The 25,229-nt window shown below is 40.8% G+C and overlaps 3 protein-coding genes across 11 annotated transcripts; all 3 read left to right on the top strand.

Moving 5' to 3' along the window:
- The first annotated feature begins 18 nt into the window (after window positions 1-18).
- Window positions 19-12,474, top strand: mpp4b (MAGUK p55 scaffold protein 4b). 8 transcript variants are annotated; one of them, XM_086068229.1, is made up of 22 exons: window positions 28-239; window positions 707-807; window positions 900-1,021; window positions 1,435-1,512; window positions 1,591-1,674; window positions 1,748-1,879; window positions 5,819-5,900; window positions 6,198-6,283; window positions 7,141-7,212; window positions 8,135-8,331; window positions 8,424-8,473; window positions 9,116-9,133; window positions 9,220-9,261; window positions 9,341-9,361; window positions 9,497-9,511; window positions 10,295-10,336; window positions 10,431-10,604; window positions 10,671-10,751; window positions 10,873-10,966; window positions 11,182-11,290; window positions 11,384-11,518; window positions 11,622-12,474. In XM_086068229.1, the coding sequence occupies exons 2-22, from the start codon at window positions 750-752 to the stop codon at window positions 11,811-11,813; spliced, it is 1,884 nt and encodes a 627-aa protein (XP_085924355.1). In that variant the 5' UTR covers window positions 28-239; window positions 707-749; the 3' UTR covers window positions 11,814-12,474. The 8 variants fall into 8 exon arrangements, 5 of the variants coding, with proteins under 5 accessions (XP_085924355.1, XP_085924354.1, XP_085924357.1 ...); XM_086068228.1 differs by having other exon boundaries at window positions 29-239; window positions 7,138-7,212; XM_086068231.1 differs by lacking the exon at window positions 9,116-9,133 and having other exon boundaries at window positions 29-239; window positions 7,138-7,212.
- Window positions 12,475-12,520: 46 nt separating this feature from the next.
- On the top strand, window positions 12,521-18,708 carry tmem237b (transmembrane protein 237b). 2 transcript variants are annotated; one of them, XM_086068233.1, is made up of 14 exons: window positions 12,521-12,694; window positions 12,884-12,919; window positions 13,889-13,920; window positions 14,014-14,027; window positions 14,110-14,172; window positions 14,261-14,389; window positions 14,832-14,922; window positions 14,989-15,146; window positions 16,401-16,533; window positions 16,797-16,988; window positions 17,958-18,031; window positions 18,147-18,234; window positions 18,377-18,498; window positions 18,555-18,708. In XM_086068233.1, the coding sequence occupies exons 1-14, from the start codon at window positions 12,674-12,676 to the stop codon at window positions 18,617-18,619; spliced, it is 1,218 nt and encodes a 405-aa protein (XP_085924359.1). In that variant the 5' UTR covers window positions 12,521-12,673; the 3' UTR covers window positions 18,620-18,708. The 2 variants fall into 2 exon arrangements, with proteins under 2 accessions (XP_085924359.1, XP_085924361.1); XM_086068235.1 differs by lacking the exons at window positions 12,521-12,694; window positions 12,884-12,919 and adding an exon at window positions 13,712-13,805.
- Window positions 18,709-19,608: 900 nt separating this feature from the next.
- cyp20a1 (cytochrome P450, family 20, subfamily A, polypeptide 1) lies at window positions 19,609-24,901 on the top strand. The gene is made up of 13 exons (XM_086070255.1): window positions 19,609-19,786; window positions 20,456-20,505; window positions 20,647-20,813; window positions 20,896-21,041; window positions 21,122-21,289; window positions 21,391-21,469; window positions 23,253-23,365; window positions 23,467-23,521; window positions 23,605-23,725; window positions 23,825-23,936; window positions 24,104-24,168; window positions 24,278-24,367; window positions 24,444-24,901. The coding sequence occupies exons 1-13, from the start codon at window positions 19,715-19,717 to the stop codon at window positions 24,598-24,600; spliced, it is 1,395 nt and encodes a 464-aa protein (XP_085926381.1). The 5' UTR covers window positions 19,609-19,714; the 3' UTR covers window positions 24,601-24,901.
- Window positions 24,902-25,229: the final 328 nt, after the last annotated feature.

The raw sequence follows: 25,229 nt of genomic DNA, 5'->3' as shown, positions 1-25,229 counted from the left end.
GCGAGGGAGGAACTGCCTTCCGTCGGCCAGGGGCAACAGGCTCACTTGCCTGGGATTAAGTGGGATCGGGGGAGATTACAGCTCGCTCACTCTTCATAGCTTGATGACCGCGCTGCGTTCTCTTCTGTGGTCAAGCTCTTGGGGAAATTGTTTTGTGTGTGTGTACAACTGATGCGATGGAGTGATGAAGAGTGCAGCATCCGTAGAATAGAATCCTGTGGCATCCTTTTGGACTGGAGGTATGTTGTACTTTTTCTGTGTGAATACTTTCACTTGGATTCCTTTTTCAAGGAGGCCTGCCGTATTTTCTTGACTATATGTTGCAGTTAACGCTTTTTAAATGCGGGTTAGTATCAGACGAGACGAAACGTTTAACTTGGTTGCATAAAAATGCAATTAACTTGTAAATTAAAACCCCATGAGTCAAATATCCGACGTTTTATTCTGCCCATGGCCGCTCGCAAGCAGAGATTGCTCGTCTTCGTTTAGTAGCAGTGATGTTACAACCGGCGTGAAAGCGTGCCATTAACCCTTGACCTTTTCACACCGACAACCAGCTCAAGAATGGATTACCATTAGAAAAAAGGGTCAGATGTCGCAGAAAGACCCCAAAAGTTTCTGGATTACCACCTGCCATGTGTATTTCGTAAAAATAGCGGTGGCGCGGTTTTGAGTTGTAATTCAAGTTTCTTCTTCAAATTCTCAGATTTTCAGCTGTTTAGGGTCAAAAGATTGAAGTTCCAGTGACCATGAGGCAGGCGGTGGAGGCTCAGGTATTAAGCTCCTACTGTGAACTGGGAGAGCAGGGTAAGTAGGGAGAATAGTGGCATCTTCTTTTCACTAACAAAGCACTGCCGCGTCCGTGTCTTAACTATCGCATGCATGGGAACATGTTGCAGGACTTCGGCAGATCCTGACAGATGTGGTAGAGGAGGTGAGGCGTACACTGAATCAGGACATCGATGGAGCAGAGATTCTCCACAGTCTGCTCAACGCCTCCTGGTTGCAGTCACTGCTCAAGGTGTGTGCGTATGTGAGGAATTGAACTGTTTTTGTGACATGCCAGGCGTCATAATTGAGTTCTGAGGGGCCCAAAGATCAGTGCCCAAACATCCTAATAAGAATAATTCGATTACCAAAAGGACTCCTTTACCATTTTGTAAAATCATGAACAATATGAATTCCGACTGTTTCAGAAAAGGCCAAATTTGGAGTAGGACATGGTTCTAACGAGTTGAGTTACGAATTGACCGGACCGCTGAAGCTCTGCAGGGCTCGATCTGATACTTTCTGGCTGAAAATGAAATTGCAGTTGTTCAACGACTTTGAGTCAGTCAATCAACAGAGTCTTCCTTCAGCATCACCACTTCATTAACACAGCAAGTTCTGATGCATCACGTTAACTCCGGAATAATGATGTCACACTTTTAACAGGTGTATGAGTGTCTTCAAAAATACTTGCGGGAGTCCCCAGAACCAGTTCTGGACTGCGCCTCCGGGCTGTCATTTCAGGTTCAGTTTTCTTTGGATGCTCTTCTGTTGCTGGATGTTTTCTTTTTTCCCCAAGTTGACTTTGTCCTTCATGTGCAGTTGCTTATTGACATCAAGACATTCTCAGGCTGCTCCGAGGAAGCTAAGGAACTCGACCAACTCTTGCGACAGCCTCACCTACAGGTACACCAACTCACTGCTGCTGCATGTACTTTATTTTCTGGCCAGCTATCAACATTTTGCATTGTCCGTGCAGGCTCTGCTTTCTGCGCATGACACCGTGGCCCAGAAGAACTACGAGCCCGTGTTGCCGCCAATGTCAGCTGACGTTCCGGATGAAGAGGAGCCCACCAGGATCGTGTGCCTGGTCAAGAACAAGCAGCCGCTGGTGAGCTGCTAAGAGGAAACTGTAAATCAGAATCCAAATCATCAAATCATTGGCCAAGTATGTAAAACTGTCAAAGAATTTGTCTCTGGTAGAATGAGCTACACGAGTATTGCCGTAACAAGGAACTATTAAGTATAAAGCGTCTTTACGTCATGTAAGGGTTTTGTGCTGTAGTACCAACCAATGATAGCTGTGCAAACAGCGCAGAGTCATCAAGCAAAGAAAGTGACCAGAAGTGCGGTAATTACAGTACAATGACAGCGGCTACCTGAGGGAAGGAGCAGGAAGAGGTGATGACCATGCAGATGCGGAGGGTGCGGATTTTTAGATTTCACTCAGCTGAAATCTGAGCTGATTCATTAGTTAGACCAGGGGTCTGCCACCTGTGGCTCCCTGTGGATCTCTAAAAATAAAAAAAATACAATTGTAGAATTTTTATTTTTTTTACATATTTATGTTTATTTTTAAAATATTCTTTAAATCAATTATTGATTAAATAAAAAGTGAATAATTAACTATATCAAAAATGTCAGAGTCCAAATTTTCAAGTTGTCAGAAAAAAAAGACGAAAGGTGAAAAGTTGTAAAAATGGCCTAAAAACTTTTTAAAAAGTCAAGTGACAATAAAATGTCCAAAAAGGAAGAAAAGCAGAAAATTAACATAAATTGTCTATGAAATTGTGAAAAAGGCAGATTATTTTTTTTCAAAAGTAACCATTTAATGTCCAAAAACAAAAGATGATAGGCAGAAAATTACCACAAAATGTCTTTGGTATTGCAAAAAAGTCAGAAAATGGTTTTGTTTTGTTTTTTAAAGGCAGAAAAGAAAAGAAAAGTAAACATAAAATGTCCAAAAACAAAACAAGAAATCCTGAAAATTACCATAAAATGTTGACAAAATTGCCAAAAATGTCAAAAAATTGATAGGCTGAAAAAAAAAGTAAAAAGAAAAAGCCATAAAATGTCCAAAAAACGAAGGAGGCAGAAAATTACCATATATCTATAAAATTGCCCAAAATGTCGGAAATTTAACAGAAAGGCAGAAACGTCTAAAAATCTATGAAAAGGGAAGTACGAAAATATACAAAAAGGCAGAAAGAAATTGGATGCTGCATAGTTTTGTGTTGCGGTGCAGCTCTAATGAGCTCTACACTGTTTCGGTCATCACAACGTTCAAATGCTTTGTCGCTCCAGATAATTGTTTTTGTTATTTATTTGGCCTAAAATGACTCTTTTGACAGGAAAGGTTGCCGACCCGTGAGTTAGACCCAACTTGAGATCACATCTGGATCATATTTTAAATGGGATCACCTTGCAGTGGTTGACTGCATGAGTCCCTGTGGCATGCGACCTAGCTTGTTTGATATTATTTATCCACAGCTTTGCAACCATCTGAGAACTTGTTCACAACTACCTGCAATGTCCCCTCCTGTGGCAACAATCCCAAGAGCGGGGGTCTGCAGTCACTGGGACACCTTGAGGCGCCTCACGCGCCAGAGGCTTCACTTAGAGGGGATGTTGGGGACCAGGCACATCTCGGTCCCGGATGAGAAGGGTTCAGCAGTGTGTAACGTGCGCAGAGGCAGCTACCCATCAGCAGAGGCTGCGTGTCACCAAACGGTTGGTCCGCGCCGCCCGCCTTGCTACGTGGCCATGAGCCGCAATTGCAAAGCAAAACGCCAGTGCAGAGTCTGTTACACCAATCTCCTTTGGCAGCAGAATGTGAACCACTCTGCTCCGTCGTCGGTCTACGGCTCAGTCTTGATTGGTAAGAAATGATCAGACCATCGCACATCCTCAACCATTCACTCTAAAAGCAGCTGGGTCATAAATAACCCGATTTGGGTCGAGAATGGACCGACCCAACTTTTTTAGTTATTTAACTATAAAAGTTGAATCAAATGAATAATTGACAAAACAACCCAAAGATTGGTTATTATGAATTCGTTTTTTAATTTGATAAAAAAAAAAGTTGGTTAAATTATGAACCCACAAATCAACCTAGTTTGTTGGGGTTGCTTTGTGAGTTCTTAATTTGACCCAACTTTTTGGGTTGATTAAAGGTCCCTTGTGCAGTTTAAAAAGGTAATATTAAAGTTTTTTTCTACATCATGCATGCTCCACCAATGCCCAGATGAGTATAAAGAGCCCTGACTGTTTTACTCTGATCGCATCTATCAGCTTTTATCTTCCCTTTATAGTAGTGTGCGCGGACCCTCACACGCCACAGTTTCTTTGAGGAGGGGAGTTTGTCAACTGTGGCTGTCGCTTTAAGATCGTGCTCGTACTCGCACGCGCACCATGAACGAGCCTGACACAGATGCTGCAGTTACGCTTTGGGCCAAAGGTGGCAGTCGCGGGTAAAAAAAAAAAAAGAAGTGACAAACTGCAAAAAGATCCTTTAAATAACCCAATTGAATTGGGTCAGAAATGAGCCAACCCATTTTTTTTTTGTTATTTACCCCAAAATGTTGGGTCAAATTAAGTTAATAACCCACAATGTGACCCAATTTTTTTAAGGTTGTTTGTGGGTTACTCATTTCACTATTTTTTTTTTGTTAATTGAATAACCTACTTGAATTGCGTCAAAAATGATTCATGCCATTTTTCTGAGCTATTTAACCCAAAAGGCTGGGTCAGGTTTAATGAATAACCCACAAAGCAACCCATTTTTTTTTGGGGGGGGGGGGGTGTTTGTGTGTTATTTTTTAATTGAGTTAATTGAATAACCCGAAATAGTTGGGTCGGTCCCTTTTCGACCAAATTTGGGTTATTTTTGACCCAACTATTTTTAGAGTGTTCCCTCCATCATCCATCACGTTGGCCATCACTGCCCAGTGATTGTAACACAGTGGTCCGTCTTTTTTTTTTCTTTCTTTTTGGAGACGACTACATTGAAGAGTTAAATGGCAAAAATGAGTATCAAACATCCCCGGAGCCCCTCCATCCCCCGAACGCATCCCAGCGATGGGCTGTGTCTCCGCCCAGCCTCTCTGTACCCTACTACGCCAATGTGGACCACTACCTCCAACCAAATCTGCCTCCAAGGCTGAGGAACCAGAGTCCGAGGATTCGCACAGCGCCCCCCAGCCCCGTGTGCCCCCACCGGGTGCTGAAGATCCCTCAGGCTCCCCCTGTGGAGCTGGCCAAGCAGGAGAGCGTGGACGAGCTGCGGAGCACGGTGCAGCTGGCCGCCAGCTCGATGGAGAGCAGCACCAAGGACATGCAGCGACTCGGGGAGAAGATGGCAACTGCGACAGAGCGAATGTCCGAGACGGTGCAAGACAACTCCCAGGCTTTGACGTTGCTCAGTCAGGTGGTCGAGCGGCTTCAGACGGTTCTCAATACCAGCAGGGCGGAGCGGACCCCCCCACTACACAGGATTCCCATCAAGAGCAGAGTGCAGCGTCCATCGCTTTCCTCCATGCCCTCGCTCATATCGTCATCCTCCAGCTCCCTCAGCAGCAGCTGCCCAGATGTGGCCTCCACCTCCCGGGCTAGCAGCTGTCTGCCTGGATCCTGCCGTGGATCGCCACGCAGCAAGCACAAAAATCCTCCTTTGTCGCATCCTCTTACTAACGGCACCTTGGGAGAAGCTAAAGAGGCGTCCTTTTATGTGAGAGGAGCTCGCTCCAACCAGCGGAAGAAAGGGAAGAAGACGTAAGAGATGGAGCACAAACAAACAAAACACCCTTTTTGGATCTTTTCCAGCTGCTTCGAGTTAGTTAAATATTTTCTTGGTCATTCAATTCTCCATCGCCATCGTTTTCCTGCCTTTTGATGTACACTTCCACTCTCTGTTCTGTTTGACAGTCTTTTGTTTGTTTTCTTCCATTTCACTTCAGCTTGCCTGCATTCTTCACTTAACTGAATCCATTGGATGTGCCGTCGCACCTCAACGGCACTTCACATCTTATGTGGTCTCCTTTCTTTTTTTCAGGGAGCAACAATAAAGAGAAATGAAATCACTGGTGAGATTTTTGTGGCTCGGGTGATTCACGGAGGCCTGGCTGATCGCAGTGGTGAGTCAAAGTTGAGTCTTAATAATAATATTTGACGAAAATGATATTGCAGTGCATTTGATGGCGTTTTCAGGCCAAATCATGCAAGGGGCAAACAAAATGGCCGTCTTTGAGATGGATAAAGACCTATAGCTCATAATTTGATATAGACAATTGTTATGAGGATATTTTTGGCCCCGGGTCAAAATTGGCTCTGCCTTGGGTACTGGTGGGCTTAAGGTTAGTGTTAGTAATGCAGGTCACGCAATGAAGCCCCAGTGAAAGTATTAATCAATAATTATTGATTTGTGTGAACAGGTTTGCTTCACGCGGGGGACCGGATCATAGAGGTGAATGGGTTTGCAGTGGACGGCTTGGAGCCAGAGCAAGTCATCCAAGTTGTGGTAGGTTGTTGGATATCAGACGCATCAATCCTATGCAGGTGTGTTGTCAGCTCTCGTTTTCAGTAACATGTCACTGTTGTAAAAGTATAGATTGAATACAGTCCATTTCCGACCAACTCTGATTTGTTGAGATTTTGAAAGAATTTAAAGTAATATTTTCCAGCCAACTCTTACTATCATAAAACTATCGGGGAGAACGTGCAAACTCGTAACACAAACTTCGTAATGTTGGAAACTCAAGGGCATAGGTTAACTCCTTCACTGCCATTGACGGCTATAGACGTCAAAAATCCATTTGAACTATTTCTATTAGTTGAATTTTTTTTTCCACTTTTAACAAGAGTATGAAAACCTAGAATATATATATATTTTTTACATTTAGAACAGATATAAAATTTGCGATTAATTGTGAGTTAACTTGTAAATTCATTTTAATGGCCTGACACCCCAAATTTTTTAAATCATCTTTATATATATATATATATATATATAATCCTCTGATTTCAGCATATCAACTGTGACTGATTTCTGTAGTCCTTCATTTAAAAAAATAAAATAAAAGATTATTAAAAATTAGGGGCCTCAGGCAATTAAAAGTTGTAATTGTAATTAATCGAATGACTTCACTAGTTAACGCACGATTAATCACAAATTTTATATCTGTTCTAAATGTACAATGGAAAAAAATCTAGGTTTTCATACTTTTGTTAACAAAAGTGGAGAATTTTTTTTTAACTAATAGAAATAGTTCAAATAGACTTTTGACGTCTATAGCCGTCAATGGCAGTAAATGAGTAAAGTATGAATCAGTGTCCCCCACTGATTTTCTAAAATTATTTTTTTCTTCCAACCAGCAGGCCAAAGCACAGGGAACCATCATGTTCAAAGTGGTTCCCATTACCGACAGGCCCATTCACAACCATACCATGGTGAGTTGTCCTCTATTCCAAGGTTATTGGAGTTAAGGAGCACTAACAAAATAACTCAAACTAAAATTGAAAGAAAAAAAATTATATTCGGGGGGGGGGGGGGTGGATGCTTTCCAAAAAAGTAAAAACTAATCGAAACTACATCTTAAATTCCATAAGTAAAGCATAAAGCATTCCATTTATAAAACTAATTAAAACTAGCTATAATTACATTACGTTTTCATCTTTGTCAACTAATTTCATACACAAGCTTCCAGGGTTCATTTTAAATGTACTGCTTATTTCAGTATGAGGTAGATACCACGGACTTCCGACTTCCGGGTTTCACACATCAGCGTCGTTTCCGGCCGCTGATGGGCGCGTTCCAACACTCGCACCCCCACCCCCCAACCGCGCGCTCCCGCCCATCATCTCAACTCTCTGAAATGCTTTGGACAACTGACAGACACGCTACACACTCGCACCCGTCGACGAGAACGCGCACCCGAGGGGCACAAAGGCGGAAGCGCAAGAACTGGGACGCGGCCCACACGTCGCAAACAGGAAACAGAAACAAAGCTGATGTGTGAAAACCAGGAAGTCGGAAGTCCCGCCTCCTCCGTGGCATTTACTCCATTGCTATACGTTAGTGCAGAACAGGGAGGGTCAAAACAGTCATTTAAAAACTATAGTTTATTTTATTACATAATACTTAGACACCTTTTTTTTTTTTTTACTTTCACTCGACAAACACAACATATATTAAAAAAATACAACTAATACAAACTAACATTTAAAAAATACAAATAAACTAAGAAAAACAAACTGGCTCTAAAAACTCATTAAAATTAAATAAAATATTTAAAAGAAAAACATCCAAATGATATTAACCCTGCTCTCTTCCCATTTCCTAACTTTTCCAAATCATCTTGTCACACATCAGCTGTACGTGCGTGCTATGGTGGACTACAACCCTCAGCAAGATCCCACCATCCCCTGCACGGACGCTGGCGTTTGCTTCAGGAAAGGCGATGTTCTGGAGATCGTAGACCAGACAGACGCTCTGTGGTGGCAGGCCAAGAAAGTGTTCGGCAACGCGGCTTGCGCGGGCCTTATCCCCTCCAACGACCTGCTCAAACGGTCAGTTCAGCATTCAGCCTTCTGCCTTCTCACATGTAAGACAAAGAAGTGGAATCATCTTCACTAAGATGCAAATGTGCGTGATGTTACAGGAAGCAGAGGGACTTGTTACCTTATCAGCCGCACACCTGTGTACACACACGTGAGTTCACCCATTTTCATTTAGTTACGCTTTAGCTTAGATTTTGTCAGGCTGAATTATTTTGTTGAATATTCTTTGGCCAAATTAAGTGCAAAATACTTTTATAACTTATACATGTGCTGGTTATCATCCTTTTATTTAAAAAAAAACACAAAAAAAAAAAACGAGGATCTGAATAAAGCAAGTGAAGTGATGAAAAGTAATTATTTTCTCAGCCCCCCCCTTAGCCCCAGGAGAGGATGAAATCCAGGCGCCGTGCGCAATATGAGTGTGTATTTTCCGCTCATCTAAACGTTTCTGAAAGGCTACAAACAAAAAATAGCACAGCATATGGCCTTTTTAGCAATGCCATTTTGAAAAAGTGTTGGCGTAGAGCCAATCACAAGAAGGAGTCATGCCATATCACCTATGAAAAATATATTTTCAACTCATGCATTCCTTGCATCTGGGTCTTTTCAGCACACTGTGAAAACACTTTTTTTTTTTAAATACGGCGGTCTCCCCCATTTTTATACCTGTTGCCGACACTATGTGCAAGAAGAACGAGTAAATGTGCAAATAAATCTTAGTATGAAATGAGGCCTCTTGTGACTACATACTAAACGTATGGAATTGTCTCTTCCCTCCCTTGCTTTGCTGAAGTAAGCACAGTGGAGGAAGGTACTGCTCAGTTACCACTTTCAATTCAACATGACACATTTATCATTTCATGTATGCTGTCTTTTATTTCAATTTTCTCCCCACAGAGGAGGACCTAATGGCCATTGATGACAAATGTGTTGAAGCAGGTAAGTGTTCACGCAGTGCACGTGCTGCCAAATACAATGTTGAATAACTCCACTGTGTGTTTCTTCTCTCTCCTGCCAGATGAGGAGGCTTTTGAATCTGGTAGGTAAGTCTTTGTTGACTTAATCTGATCTGATTTGTTCTGATGTACGCAATGTGTCAAAACAACCCTTTCCTCTGGATAATAATCTTTTACCTCTCGGTTGTTTTTGCATGCTTTCTGATGCGGAACATCAGACGAGCTAAGAGTCGGTGAGAGATCAAATTTAAGAGGGCCAAAACTGTGACATAAATTCACATCTAAAAGGATCAGTTGATCTCCAGTGTGATTATATGAACTCGTTCACTGCCATTGACGGCTATAGACGTCAAAAATTCATTTGAACTATTTCTATTAGTTTCACATATGTTTCTACTTTTGTTAACAAGAGTATGAAAACCTAGAAACTAAATGTATTGTACATTTAGAACAGATATAAAATATGTGATTAATCTTGAGTTTAAATAATTAAGTAATGAAACAGAAAAGAAAATATCAAAAAATTTGAGGCGTAAGACGATTAATTTTTTTAATTGTAATTAATCGCCTGACTTCAATAGTTAACTCATGACTAATCACATTGTATATCTGTTCTAAAACGTACAATAAATGTTTTCCTAGGTTTTCATACTCTTGTTAACAAAAGTGGAAAAAAATGTGAAACTAACATAAATAGAACAAATGAATTTTTGACGTCTATAGCCGTCAATGGCAGCGAATGAGTTAATAGGATGCCTGATAAAATACATTAAAGAAATTGGAGGATTAATTTTTTTTCTTCAGGTCTTTTCAGACAACCCCCCCCCCTTTTTTTTCAGTATTTATACACTTTATGTTGAAGTTATTCATCCATTTAGCTTCTCAGCAGGGTGCTTAATTTGGGACATGCTATAAACATATAATGTGACCTGCACTATTCTTGTATAAATTGTACATTTCTGTACTCATTCTATATTTCTTTTTGTTTCCTTGAATGGTTTTCCTGTCAAAAAAAGAGGAGGATGATTTCAGTAGCAGCGTTGCCGGAGTCTACCTTGGTGTGTCATCCGCATTTAAATATAATAAATCAATACATTTAGAACAATTTACAACTACAAGTTTGTTTGTATGTTTTTTTTTTTTAATCCTCAGCTGGCTTCAGGCGCAGCTTGCGTCTGTGTCGCAGACGCTTTCACAGCGCCGCCCAAATGTCCTGCGCCACCAAATGTTCCAATAGCTGCAACAGTGCCCTCAACTGTGCCTATGAGGAGGTGGTGCGCTACCAACGCAGTTCCAGTGATGCGCACCGGCTTATTGCTCTGTTAGGTACATGACTTATCACTTTTGTGAAAATAAATGTTTTGGGTGAAATGTAACCGTCTTCTCTTGCAGGCCCATCGGGCGTGGGTGTGAATGAACTTCGCAGGCGCTTGATTGAGATGAATCCGAACACATTCCAAGGAGCAGTATCTTGTATGTGACCACCGTTAAAACATACAGTTAAAGTCAGGGGGGGGGGGGGGGGTGGGGGGTTGGGGGTTCAAATTTGTACACTACAACTGAAATGTCAATGCTTTTCATTTCCCTGTGCCAGACACAACAAGGGCACCCAAAGGATATGAGGATTCGGACAGAGAATATCACTTCGCCAGCCGAGAGGTCTTTGACAACATGGTGCACAAAAGCAGGTGCAACTGCGTTTTATTTATACTCCACTCCAATAACTCTACATCCTGTTTGGTTGTATATAATCAGAGCCTCTAATTGGTTGATACTCTGTTGATGGGAACCTTAAAATGTCTTCCAAAGCTTCTTCCTTTGAGTAGCTTCCTTTTACGGTCACCCGGATTGGAAGAGGAAGTGCTAACGGTCTGTTCTTGTATTTGCCCTCAATTTCCTGCAGATTCTTGGAGTACGGTGAGTATAAAGGAAATCTGTATGGCACCAGTAGAGAAGCTGTGAGGGAAGTTTTAAACAGTGGGAAGATCTGCGTTGTTGATATTGAACCAAATGTGAGTGGATAAGCCAGACTTACATACGATACAAAACCATGAATACTTTTCTCAAATGAATACAGTATATGGATGTGCCTTTACCGCATTTAGGCCATTCAAGCTGTTAGAACACATGACCTGCAGGCTTATATCGTCTACGTGAAGCCACCGCCGCTGGAGCAACTAAGAGAGACGAGGAAGGACTCGCACATAACCACGGACTACTACGTCAACCGCCCCTTCAAAGTGAGCGCATGGATGGATGTGATTGTACACGGTGATCTGCGTACAAGATGTTAACAGGACAGAGCTGAAAGATTTGCGATATGATGTGACCTCCATCCAATAGGACGAAGACTTCCAGGAGATGGAGGAGGCTGCCCGGAAGATTGAGTCCCACTACTCGCAATTCTTTGATTACGTGATCGTCAACGATGACTTGCAGGAGTCCTGCATCCAGTTGCTGACCGCGGTTCGGAAGGCGCAGGATGAGCCACAGTGGGTCCCCACCAACTGGATACGACCCACCGCAGACTCGTAGACAAAATTGTAAGAGGTTAATGAGAAAGAAAAATGTAGCCCCTGTTATCATGGTAGCAAGCGATTTGAATTTACTATGAAATGTGTTTTCCGATCAACACATGATAAAGAGCCTATCCCAGTTGACTTTAGAGCAAGAGGTGGATTTCACACACTATATCGATGTTATTGTTCACACCTATGGGTAATTTAGTCTTCACTGAAACTGTCATGAAAGCAGGATTACCTGGAGAAAAACCACACAAGCATGGGGAGGATATGTAAATGCCACAGAGGAAGGCCGGAACTGAGATTTGAACTTAGAACCTCAAAACTGAAACGGATGTGCTGCCAAATTGGTGTCTGCTACGCATACAGAATAATTAATTACCTGTATGTGTCGCCCCAATAAGATATCACCCTATCTTCTCTCACGTTTACCTACAATAAAAAGCATGGCTTATTCTGTTCAATGTTTACAATTTAGGCTGTGAGGTCATTGTTTTTTGTTCATATTGTATTTTAAAATGGGTCACTGCATGCAATGCATGCCAAAACACGCTACAAATGTTGGTCAAAACTTGTTTACATTGTTGTGAAGATTAAATTGTGGCGCTCCTTTGCCGATTTGGTACATTGAAACGATGACATCTTTGTGACAAGAATAAAACTGTTCAATTCGACTGGCTTTTGTGAGCTTTTATTTTGACGACACCCGACACCGGAAGCTCGTTGTTCCATCTGTAATAGCGGCTTCCGGTTCTTTAGCTGTCCGCAACAGCCGAAATAAACTGAAGAAAGAAATACGTCAAGCAAGACTTTCAATGTGTTCTGACTATTAAAGACATGATCTGATCATGAATTAAAAAATATTCCGGGAATATGGACAGCGGGCTCTGCGAGGTAACGAACCTGTTTGGATTGAGTGCATGCTGGCTGCTGAAGCTACAAATGGTTGTTCTCTTGGTGAAAATGTGCTCATATTTACTCTTGATGTAAGCAAGCTAGCTGGCAAACTTCACAGTAAACAGCGCGGTCGAGAGCGTTGATACGTAAACTTGACGTGATGCTTGCTCTGTTTACCTTTTGCAGACAGTGCGACCAAGGGCGCTCCCGCCTCTGCCACAGGTCAGTAGCAATAATATTAACTTCAAAACCACTGACTAATTTAATCGCCTTCATTCGATCTGGACATTCTTTCTATTTGCTTGCAGTTGTACACCTTGCAACAATTTATTATTTACTGGGCTTCTTGTGCCTGAAATTATACTATAGTGTGTTTGTCTAAATGTTTTTGTATTATGTTGCGGGTTATTTATTTGTATTTATTATTTTATATATTGTTATTATTTGCATGGGGAAAAACGAAAATATGTAAATGTACAATATTAGGCTTATTTTTGCCATTCTGCTACACAAGATGTACTAAGTAGATGCGCTTGCTGAGTTTTCCTTTATTATTATTATTCGTATTATTAGTATTACTGATTGACTATTAATTATCATTGTTTAATCCCTCAAAGGGACATTCAATTTACACTGTACTGTACATATTGTTTTAACCAGCTCATACACACGCAGAGAGATGGATGTTAGGCACCTTGACACTACTGCAGACAGGAAGTGGACTCGCACCTTTGCAACAGCTACTCGCTTGTTTTCGTTTTTATGTAATGAGCAGGACTTAAATCATGACCTTATGTTTCCATAGCCCAAGTCCTTACAGATGAGCCACTGCCATTACATTAATAATGTGCATTATTATAAAGTAGAAGGATCAAAATCACATTTGACCTGCTGATTCTTGTAATAGAGTAGAGACTTCTTTTACTATACATTAACCCACACACACACTCACTCAGAGTAGGAAAGGCTTTGACCTGTGCCCTTAGTAATCCTTACTCCTGGCAGATGCTTGACCACAGATTTAGCCACGGATTTAACAACAGGACATAATGTACAGCTTCACTCCGCTCTTGTCTGATTCTTGTGTGGAACGGCCAGAAAGATGCCGGTGAAGTTCTCTTTTTCTTGTTCTCTCATCTGCTGCAACAGTATGCACATAAGTGACGTGTGGTTCTCTCCCTCTCTCTTTAGCGAGGTCAAAGGGCACTTCCCGCAGGTCTAAGGTAGGCAAGCCCGTTTCTTCAGAACTAAGAAAAAAGTATTTTTGTTACTTTGACAAACTTGCCTCTGTCTTTTCTCTCATGTGAACAATGAAGTGGAGACTCAACCGGTGAGTAAGGAATTGACAGAAAATAAATAATCGACAGTTTTAATAAAAGCATGAGTCTGACTTAACTACGCCAATGTAACAGAGGTGCCCAAACATAAGAAGAAAAGGGTGAGAAAAGAAACAAATGGAGCGGCTGACACAGAAGGTGCGCACAATACTCACATAGAGTGGAAATGATTTAACATCAGCTCATGCCCATTTGATCACATTTAACTGTCACACATCCCTTACAGATCATGGAATGGAGATGGAAGGCCGGAGCAGCCGAAGGACCTCTGAGATCAGTGGCCATCTTTCATTTGAAACCACGACAGATGCGCCCCCTCAGAGGAGGAAGAAGAAGAAAAAGACAGCAACTACAGGTAGAGGAACCATCTTTAAATAGTGTCACCTCTAAGGTTGGATTTACATTGCTGAGCCAAGTGTTCTATGCTGATACGTCTATTTACTATCCGTGCACGTCACAAATGGCATATCTGATGTCAAGGAACATTTTGAAATAACCTGACCATTTGCCTTGGGCTTCCAAATGGCTAGCTACGTCCCTGGGCTTTGCCAGCCATAGTGTGATTATTAGCGGCCTCATGCATTGATGACGAAGGTGAGAATTGCGCAACATGTTAACCTTTGACACATCGTACATGCGCTGCAGTAATTAGCTTCAGTTGCGAAGAGACATTCTCACTCCGCACGGTGGCGTAAAATCCAACTTGTGTCGCTTGTAAATCCAGCCCAAAGCACAACAATAGGATACCAGCCTGCAAACTACAGATGACGAGCTCGTGTTTCTGTTTCCACTTTGAGATCCTGAAGATGACCAAGCTGACCTGGTGAATGGAGATGCAGTGGATCAGACCACCGACGAAGAACTAGTTAAAAAACCCAAAAAGAAGAAGTAAGATTTCAACTTGGGTGGGTAATAGACGTATATATGCGACCCACCTCGTTTCCATCATTTCAGGAAGTCCAAAGTTGTGGAATCGTCCATTCCTGATGAATTGGATGTAGAAGAGGATGACATTATCACAGACACGACGGCTCATATACCGCAGCATTCCCTGTTCTCCGCCCCACAAGGACAGAGTCAGCCCGTCGGGAAAGTCTTTGTAGAGCGGAACAGTGAGTGATGGACTAGCTTTTAGACTACACTTGCTGTTTATCAGCAATAAAGTACTCACATTCTATACCCAAGTTTAAGTACAGTGGACCACTGCAAACTCACGGTTCGGCACCCGCGGGTTCACTTTTCATGGATTGGTTTTAGCTATTTGCACAGGCTGTTAGAAAAATAGTAGCAAATACTGTACAGACGCTTTTAAAAAATAAAGAAAACAAGCGGTCTGATACACTAAGCTATAGATAAGAAGTGTTGCACCTTTTTTTGCTACATATATAAAAAATGTAGTACACTGGACAAGTGGCCAACTGGGTTTAATACTTTTTACCTGGAATTCAAGCCACAAATCCACTTTAGAAGTTGGCAACTTGGCAAGCAAAAGATGGAAAGCTGCGAAACTATCCAAGTTTAGACGTTAAGGTTGTGATGCATCTAACTTTAGAATAAATAGTATCATGCACTGCACTTATTGTAATTCAAAGTCTGTGGACTATTAGTACCTGTATTTGGTTTTTAAAATCATATTTTTGTTGATTTTTTCCCCCTACACAATACAATACAAAATACACAATTTTTTAATTTATTTTGCAATAAAAAAAAAACCAAAGAATATTCGGAAAAAGTAAAACAACAACCCTGCTATGAAAAATTATTAAAACTAACTAGGGGTGTTAGAAAAAAATAGATTCTGCAATATATCGCAATATTACAGCACGCAATTCTCGAATCGATTCAATATCCGGCCGAATCGATTTTTAAACATCAATTTTTTATGGAAATATTCAACAAACCGTCTTACTTAGGTTTAGGATTCACACATTAAGCATGGAAGAATATTATATTAATGGAACTTTAAGCCTCAATATTTGATTTCAGTGCTGTTCAAACATGAAACAGACTGCAACCTGTTTGTTAAATGCAGTGGCTCAGTTATAAGCCTGGATTTTCAGATAAATAAATACATTTTCATACAAATCTTACAGCATACATGTACAAGTTTACTGATTTGTGTTTTCTAAATTTGAGTTTAAAAAAAAATCGCAATAAATTATTTATAGATTTATATCGGGATTAATCGGTATCTAATTGAATCGTGGTAACGAATCGAATCGCCAGGTACAAGGCAATTCACACCCCTAAAAAAAATTAAAAAAAATAAATAAATCCTAACAATAAATAAAAATTCCACAACTATTATAACGCCGCTACTTGGTTACCTGTCACCACGGCTGATTGTGCATCTGTCTACTATCCAGAGCGCTTCCAGGCAGCAGAGCGGTCAGACTGGAGGAAGACCAGTGACCAGATGGAAAACCTGAATGACTTTCAGCCCATGGAACCTCGCGGGAACACCAGAGATGTTTCTATCATGGTGCACAAGAATTTCAGGTGAAACTCAAATGTATCTTGTAGTTATAATTGCTACCAGTGGTTAGGACTTTTGCCTCACAATTCTGACGTTGGGGGGTCAAATCTGAGCTCCGGCATTTCTTAGGCTTAGTACGCACATACGTTGTGCACAGGCATATGCGGCACATTGTGCCGGCATCCTTGTCGTTTTGGTTTTCTTGTCATCCACACACATGGAATTCGCAAACCACTTTGCGTCTCAAGTGTGACTCCAACATATGATCCTCTTTTGTCTGATTCAGGATTTTCGCTCTATACTGTCACGGCTTCCTGGCAGGATTTGCAATGTGGAACATAGTTGTGGTGTTCGTGTTAGCAGGGCGGCACCTCACAGCTTTGACCAACCTGCTGGAGCAGTACCACTGCCTGGCTTACCCATCGCAGTCTCTTCTTTACATGCTGCTGGCCATCAGCACCGTGGCTGCTTTTGACAGGTACTAAGGACCGTTTTGCCGATCTCGTCCATGCAGGCCATTTGTGTCCACTTAGCTTCCTTTTTTTATTTTTTCAAACTTCAGCTTTTTAACCCATTAAGGCCGGGAGAGCGGATATGTCATTTTGTTGTGTTTTGACCAATTCTTGGTTTCTTAGCCGATGAAATTAATCAGAAAATACACAAGAGGGCGACGTGGGCCTTGTAGCATGTCCTGGAATTGTATTATAGTTGACAGATTTGACAGTTATTAAATAAATGACACGACTGACGGCGGTGCGGGAGGAATTCGAATCAGTGTAACGAGTCGACAGTGACATACTGTTAAGAATAGTTTGTAGACAATGAGGATGTTGAAAATGTTGACGGCTTTGTAACGCAATAGACGACGATCCCCCGAGGTTATTCCAACTGCGCTCCAGTGTTGAAAATAAATATATTTGGAGTTATGCACCCGCAGATGCGACATTTGTTTGTTGATTTAAAAAATATATATATTGATTTATAATAATAAACGTAGGTTTGTGTGAACGCCACAAGTGTAAGCTCTAAAATGTTTTTGGAATTATGTTTCCGCTTCAGGAGCTGAGATATCAATTATTTTTAATATTGTTGAATTTGCAGGAAAACTTCAGGTTTTCGGGGGTGACATTTGAGTCATAGGTTTTAGGGGCATGTTTTGTTTTGTAATGGGTTAAATGGGTCAACAATAGTATGTTTACATCATCTCGTATCATGTGGCTTTATCGTGGCCAATTGAAACCTATGAAAACGACATTTTAAAAATGTTTTGTTATTTACAGGATTATGTCATACAATTTGGGTTAAGTGGGTTTCATTCTAGATTCAACACTTTTTGTTTTTGTATTCTAACAGACTACATTCATTTTTTTGACAAGGGGGCAAATGTATGTATGTAATGTTATATAATAATATATCATATAAAAATGATTATAAACATTCGTTGTAGAGTAAATGTGGCGAAGAGCTCCATGGCGCTGCAGGAACTGGCCACACTGGACCCAGTGGCTCTTGCTTCATTCTGTGAGTATTTATTTACCCCTCAATTGCGCTCTTGTTTTGTTTGTTTGTTTGTTTATTTCTTCTTCTTTTTTTTTTTACCAAATGTTCTGCTTTTTGCTTCCATTCAACACTGCAGTGTATTTCTCAGCATTGGTGCTCTCCCTCAGCCAGCAAATGACAAGTGATCGCATCAACCTCTACCCAGACACCAACGCAACATTATGGTGAGGTACCTTTGGTTATAACATTTTCAAACTTGGAAACTTTCCATGGGAATTAACGGGGGGAAAAACACACACAAAAGTTCACTAGATTTTCACAAATCTGAAAGTTGGCTCTTATGCTAATGACCTCATTCCCCTCAAGGCTACCGGGGTCCGACCATCAAATTCTCCACTCTTGGGCGACAGTCAACCTTGTGGTAGCGCTGTTGGTGGGCCTGGCCTGGCTCTTCATCTCCATCCGATCTGAGACGGACTACACTGAAAGTATGAAAATGACATGGTATTGTATGGACTCGTCTCATTCTGTTTCTCTTCCTCAGACTATCTGATTTCCATGCAAATTGAGCCCCCCAAGGCAGATGACAAATCAGAAATGAGTGCCTGACTATCACAGACTGACACTGCATAACTCTTGTCATTTTTGCACACTTTTATGCTCTGTTTTATGTAATAAATATTCATGTTGTACATGTTTTTGTGTGTTCTTGCTTGGTAAATGTGCTCGTCTTTTGAATCACATGCAAATCTAAATAATCAGCCGCCTGATTAACCCTGATTAAAGTTGGCTTTCCTTACATGTTGTAGCCACTGCCATGGTCTACAAAGAACTTCCACAGTATCAGAGTGTTCACATTGGTCAATCATTCAGGAGAAGGGTACATTTCAGTGGTATTAAATATACGGTGAAACGGTGAAGACAATCATCAAAGTGGAAAAATATGGCACATAAGTGACAAACTAGATGCCCTTCCCTTCGAAACTGATTAAAAGATGAGAAGGAAACAGTTAAAGGGAGGCTGTCAAGAGGCCAAAGTGTAAACATCCAAATGAATAAAACAATGGCTTCACAAGAAGAAGGTAATTGGTTTTGGAATGGCCCAGGCAGAGCCCAGCCCCAATTATTATTATTATTGTTTTTAAGCCTTAAAAGATTCTGTTTTCAGTTGAGTTGTTTGGAGATCATTATTATTTTTTGGTTGTTTTGATGTCACCAAAACCTGTCATTTGAACATTGTGCAGACTGTTTTTTAATATAGGGATTCAAATAGCAACCAGTAAGCATTTGGTGATCCCAGTAACTTTGTCGGAAACACTTGTCTGATGCGCAGTCGTTGAGTGAATCAAAAGTTTGGCGATACTTATGACAAGTTGTTATTAAGCTTTTGGCTGATTCTTTATTTGTAAAATGTAAAAAGAAAAATCAAAATAAATTTATTTTTACTCATATTTTTACTTATTTTGTCGTTTATTAGCCCTTACATTATTATGAATCTTAGAAAATAATTTGTTTTGTAAACGCTTTTATTCGCGCATCGATTCTTTCTGAGATTGATTAGTTATCCCTTACATGATCTCATGTCTTTTCCAATCGAACGCAGAGAGAGTCCGACACGTTCTGTTGACGTGGAGTCTGATTGCTCTTCACCTCGGTATTACTGCTTATAAGTGCCTAAAATAGTGCTTACAGTCGGCAAGAGTCATGCTGGATTTTGCTATCTTTGCTGTAACGTTTATAGTCGTTTTGGTTGGTGCAATTGTGTATCTTTACCCGGTAAGTTAGCCGCTAATTAACTGAAAGTTTGCTAAAAGGCTTTGGTTGGCCGTCCGTACTATACACACACTGCTAATTGAAAACTCAATCATTTCAACCTCCTCCTAATCTGAATGTTAATATTACGTACTATGTTAAACCGATTCCGATTCTGTGTCTCTTCTGCTGCTCACACACTTAGCAACGCGAGCACAATTCGTGACGACCATGTATTCGTGGAATCTCCCCCGTTTTGTAATTATCGGAATGGGGCTTTAAAAAATGTTTAAATACAAACAATTCATAAGAATAAATTTAAAGTTAAACACACTATAATCAGACAGTGATTATTTTGCATACCGCTAGAGGGAGCCTGGGTACACAACTAGAGTACCACACGGAATTATATTCGACTGAACGTAACCCTATGTTGATGCTGTTCATCGGTTCAGTTTAAATTCGAAACAAGTTGATAAAAATCGACAGAATCACGCAATGTCATTTCAAGCAAACACAATAATATATTAAAAATTAGTTATACTAAAAGAGGACATGAAATGGGACCTGAGTTGAAGCATAAAGTGCAGTGTGTGTTTGTGTGTTCACGTTATGACGCAAGCTGTTGAGTAGACAGTATTTTAAGAATTGATTTAACGATAATTGAGAGTCTTAATTGCTTGCGGTTTTCAGTCATCCAGAAGAGCCTCTGACATACCAGGTCTGAATCCCACTGATGAGAAGTAAGCAATGTCATTGTTATTCTGCTACTTTAATGCACAATTGTCAATCAAATGATCAAATTCAAGTTTTCACATCTCTGATTAGCCTTGAAAGAATTGAGTGTGTGTGTGTGTGTGTGTGTTTGGCTGTCGTGTCGTTAGAGATGGCAACTTGCCAGACATTGTGAACAGAGGCAGTCTGCATGAATTCTTGGTGGCTTTACATGAGGAGTTTGGCTCCGTGGCATCATTCTGGTTCGGTCGGCGGCTCGTGGTAAGCCTGGGCTCCGTGAACCAGCTGCGGCAACACATCAACCCAAACCACACGAGTAGGTGCAACAAGTGCAAAAATATTACAACAATGGAGTTGTGTTTTGTCCTTCATTTTAGGGTTTCCTTTGCTTTCCATAGCTGACTCATTTGAAACGATGCTGAAGTCGTTACTCGGTTACCAATCAGGGACGAGTGGAGGGGTCAATGAGGCTGTCGTTAGAAAAAAGATGTATGACAACACCATCAACGACACTCTAAAGAAAAACTTCTCATTGGTTCTCAAGGTGTGGCAGAGCAGGCTAAAACATCTCACTCACCGCTTTTCATGGTTTTTCACCCAAAATTCTGCCAATTTCTCTGCCAGTTAATTGAGGAGCTGGTTGGAAAGTGGGTGTCATTCCCGGAGGCTCAGCACATACCACTATGCGCTCACCTGATGGGTCTCTCCATGAAGACCGTCACTCAGCTCGCCCTCGGCGAGCGCTTCGGTGACGATGCCGAAGTCATTTCCTTCCACAAGAATCATGACGCGGTACGAATTGTTGCTTAAACTACCTCTGAGTCCACAGAAAGAAACAATTGAGTGTTTTTCTGGTGATGCTGCAGATATGTTTTTTGTTTTCATCCTGACAGATCTGGTCAGAAATCGGGAAAGGCTACTTGGACGGCTCACAGGAGAAAAGCTCCAGCAAAAAGACACATTATGCGACAGGTGAACATTTTCCAACTACAACTTTTCTTTAGCAGCGTCCTACAAAAGTATGGACTTATTTGCATTTATCATAAATCTGGATTAAGTCATTCACTTCCAGCCGTATTCAAAGCAGAGTTTCTCATTGTGCCAGCTGTTTTCAATCATTTCGAGTAATCTTTCCAGACCCACAGGATATTGTGTTGTGTGACAATTTTACCACCAAGCCTACCAAAAGAAAGAGTAGACTCTTTGTTCAACAGAAAAGTTCATTTCTAGCTTTTCTAGGCTACATCAGTTATAACATGGGTTGATTTGACCAAAAACACAGATTTCTGACCAAAAAGTGGAGAAAACAAGCTTTTTTCTTTTCTTTTTTTTCAAAAAGAAACATGCCAAGCCTTTGACGCTAATATATATTTTTTATTACCTCACCCTACAAAATACCAAGCTTTGGTCGTTTGGTGGCAAAATAATAATTTACAGATCATTGCGTCCTGAGCAACACTGACGACTTGACAAATATATTCGTCAGTGGATTCCAGTTGCCAAATATAAATGGTACGCTTCAGCAAATGAGTAACGGTTGTGAAATTCCAGGAATTTTCATTCAGAAACTTTCATTACAAATTCCTAGAAACAAATCATAAATTTACAATATTACTCTTAATAGGTAGGGGGAAATATATAATCCATCCATCCATCTTCTGCCACTTATCCGAGGTCGGGTCGCGGAAATATCTAATATAATATATAATCCTGACTAAAACAAACATTTCATGCAAGTACAGCGGTACCTTGACATGCGAGTGCCCCAACTTATAGTTTTTTCGAATTACGAGCCATCACTTGGTACATTTTCTCAGCTTTGTGTTGCAAGCCAAAATTTGAGGTATGAACAAACTAGATATTCCGTCAATTGGGTGATTTCTAAAAATAAATGGAGCATTTCAGGTACAGTAATGCCTTGTCAAAGAGAGCCATCTATTTTGCATGGAGTAGTCTTCTTGGTCTTAGTAATGGCAAAGACGTCTGAACAATCATAGAACTACTTTAACAAAAGAGGTGCACACACTTCTCTATTCTGGCTGCTCACATCACTATGGATAAGTTGACAGTAAGAATGAAAGAAGAACAGAATGTACACTGATTTGAGCTGCGCTGACTCACTTCCGAATCAGTAATCCATATCTGCATGCATCTGGTTAAAGTTGAGTCAGTGTTTTATTGTGTTATACTGTACGTCTACCTTCGATTTTATTAATTTTTATGTTGTTGGGTTTTTTTTTGGGGGGGGGGGGGGGGTAAAAAGTGAAGTGTCAGGAAACCAAGCCTCTTCACATTTGTCACTATTATCAAAGTTAAGGTTGAGAAAAGGGATGAAAGGGTTCAACAGTGATGACATTTCAAAGCCCTTTCAAATGTTACCACCATATTTATCGTAATGTGTCACCATGTGTGTGTTGATAATTAAAAAAACGTTGTTTCTATATTCAGAGAGTAAGACACCTCTTGTGACTCTTGTTGAAAAAAAAAAGCCACTAGTTACTTTTAATGGTATTGTTGGAGACTTTTGAAAATTCAGACACTCCCTCCAAGATGATTTTCTATTAAACATCTTATTAGAGCTAGTTGGGGTCTATCCCAGCTGACTTTCGGGATAACGGCTGGATTTGTCTCCAGCTACCCTAAATCACGGGGCTCACTTCAATGAACGATGGCTGGACGGATTTCAATGAATGAATGACGGACGGACGGACGGACAGACGTGCCACTGCGTATAAATACATGTGTGTGTATTTAGCTCTGTCAGAAATGGAGTCAGTATTGCTGTCTGTGGCCAAGGAGAGAAAAGCCAATCAGAAGCAGATGGTGTTTGTGGACATGCTGCTTAAGTCGTCTCTCACAGAGCGACAGGTGAGAACTGAGTCGAGGACTTTAAAAAAATTAAAAATCAATAAATAAAGCACACAGGATTAGTATACAATATTTGCACAAGGATTTGTTGTTTGTTTCAGATCATGGAGGACAGTATGGTGTTCACTTTGGCTGGATGCGTCATCACTGCCAACTGTGCGTGCTGCGCCTCACTGCATGGCATGCAAACAAATAGTCACATTTCATCTTCCCAAGTAAATGGTAAAACTTTTTGGCAGTGTGTATCTGGGTTCTTCACTTCCTGTCCGCTTCAGAAGAGGTCCAGGATAAGTTGTATCAAGAGCTGGAAGAGGTTTTGGGTTCAGATCCCATTTCCTTAAACAAGATTCCTCAGCTCAAGTAAGCTTTTCATTGTCATTAAGCCAATAATTCTTTTTTTTTAGCGCTTGATTTTTGTGTCCTGAATGGACTTTGACACCAAATTCTGTCATTGAGCAGATACTGCCAGCAGGTGCTGAATGAGACGGTGAGAACTGCAAAGTTGACTCCCATTGCTGCCCGACTTCAGGAATTGGATGGAAAAGTTGATCTGCATGTCATCCCGAAAGAGGTAAAAAGTGCAAAGTAGGAGGTAGAAAAGCATGACATTTTGGTGTGGCTTCAAATTGCAATTCTATTTATCATTATGAAAACGTAATACATGATACTTCCTGTTTCGTCAAACACTAGACAAAAAGTGATGTGTCATACGAAACGTAATATGTTGTCACATTTCAGACCCTGGTGATCTATGCGTTGGGTGTCGTGATGCAAGATTCCAACACCTGGAGCTCAGCAAGCAGGTCTGTTTGTAATGCTTAATTGAACGATGTATTGTTTGATGGGTTAAAAGTTGATTTAATCTGCGTGTGTTTGGGAGTGCTTTAAATACACTTTTTGATTAACTCTCAGATTTGACCCAGATCGTTTTGAGGATGATTCAACCAGAAAGACTTTCTCTCTGCTTGGTTTCTCTGGGAATCAGACATGTCCTGAGCTCCGGTAATGGCCGCCATCAAACACAAAGGCGCATCAAATAATGGTCTTAAATTTGTTTTACTATGCATTTTCCTTACAGATTTGCATACACGATAGCTACTGTCCTGCTCAGCACATTGGTACGGCAGCTGAGACTTCGCCGGTTGGAGGGTCAAGTCCTGGAGGTCAAATCCGAGCTGGTTTCGGCACCAAAGGAGGAAACGTGGATCACCGTTAGCAGGAGGAGTTCAAATTAGTCGCTTGTAAAAATGTTTATTTGTGAGTGCTTTGATCAACTTGACTTACAAAGTTGCATCTCCGCTGAATCTCTGTGGTCCGCATTTTTCACCATATCTTTACATTGTTTATTTTTGGGACGAATGAGATAAAATGATGAGGGGTCTTGTGCAGTGCTTCAACTGCAAGGGGGTCTTTTAGCGAGAGGCTAATAAACAGGTGAGAAGTGAAAAAAGTATCTGAATTCTGAATCAAGCATCTTGGCTAATAAACGTTACGAGAGGTTAGTTAAGAATAAAACTGCGTTCATACATACTTGCATTCTTCGCTCGTTTCTAATTTTCCTTTTGTTTAGAAATTGCACATCTGATGATTTTGACCTTTTCCTCTCCACGTTTATGATAGATAGCAACATTCCGTAACGGTTTGTGACTTAAGGTCCGTCGATCAAAGCAGGGTGCCCATTCTCAATGCCTCTTTATCTATGCTCCATTGACAGGCATGCCTTCAAAAAAACCTAACCCGACTTTGAAACCCTAACCCTAGTTAAAAACCCTAATGTGAAATTGTAACTTTAAAATCCTAATTTGGAACCCTGTACGGATGCGGTGCATGGGTGTTTTTTGAGTGGATCCCAGTTGGATGCCCC

Source organism: Leptonotus elevatus, chromosome 2 (assembly GCF_054856555.1).
Source record: "Leptonotus elevatus isolate MCC_2025b chromosome 2, RoL_Lele_1.0, whole genome shotgun sequence".
In the NCBI taxonomy this organism is placed as follows: domain Eukaryota; kingdom Metazoa; phylum Chordata; class Actinopteri; order Syngnathiformes; family Syngnathidae; genus Leptonotus; species Leptonotus elevatus.
This window is presented reverse-complemented; position numbering and strand designations above follow the sequence as displayed.

Coding starts and splice junctions, on each gene's coding strand:
- mpp4b (XM_086068228.1), top strand. CDS start 750: ATGAGGCAGGCGGTGGAGGCTCAGGTATTAAGCTCCTACTGTGAACTG. Junction 1,880..5,818: donor TCAAGAACAAGCAGCCGCTG/GTGAGCTGCTAA, acceptor TCTTTTTTTCAG/GGAGCAACAATAAAGAGAAA. Junction 11,291..11,383: donor TTGTTGATATTGAACCAAAT/GTGAGTGGATAA, acceptor TACCGCATTTAG/GCCATTCAAGCTGTTAGAAC.
- tmem237b (XM_086068233.1), top strand. CDS start 12,674: ATGGACAGCGGGCTCTGCGAG. Junction 18,032..18,146: donor AGTGGCTCTTGCTTCATTCT/GTGAGTATTTAT, acceptor TCAACACTGCAG/TGTATTTCTCAGCATTGGTG. Junction 18,235..18,376: donor GACACCAACGCAACATTATG/GTGAGGTACCTT, acceptor ATTCCCCTCAAG/GCTACCGGGGTCCGACCATC.
- cyp20a1 (XM_086070255.1), top strand. CDS start 19,715: ATGCTGGATTTTGCTATCTTTGCTGTAACGTTTATAGTCGTTTTGGTT. Junction 19,787..20,455: donor CAATTGTGTATCTTTACCCG/GTAAGTTAGCCG, acceptor TGCGGTTTTCAG/TCATCCAGAAGAGCCTCTGA. Junction 23,937..24,103: donor TGCATGTCATCCCGAAAGAG/GTAAAAAGTGCA, acceptor GTCACATTTCAG/ACCCTGGTGATCTATGCGTT.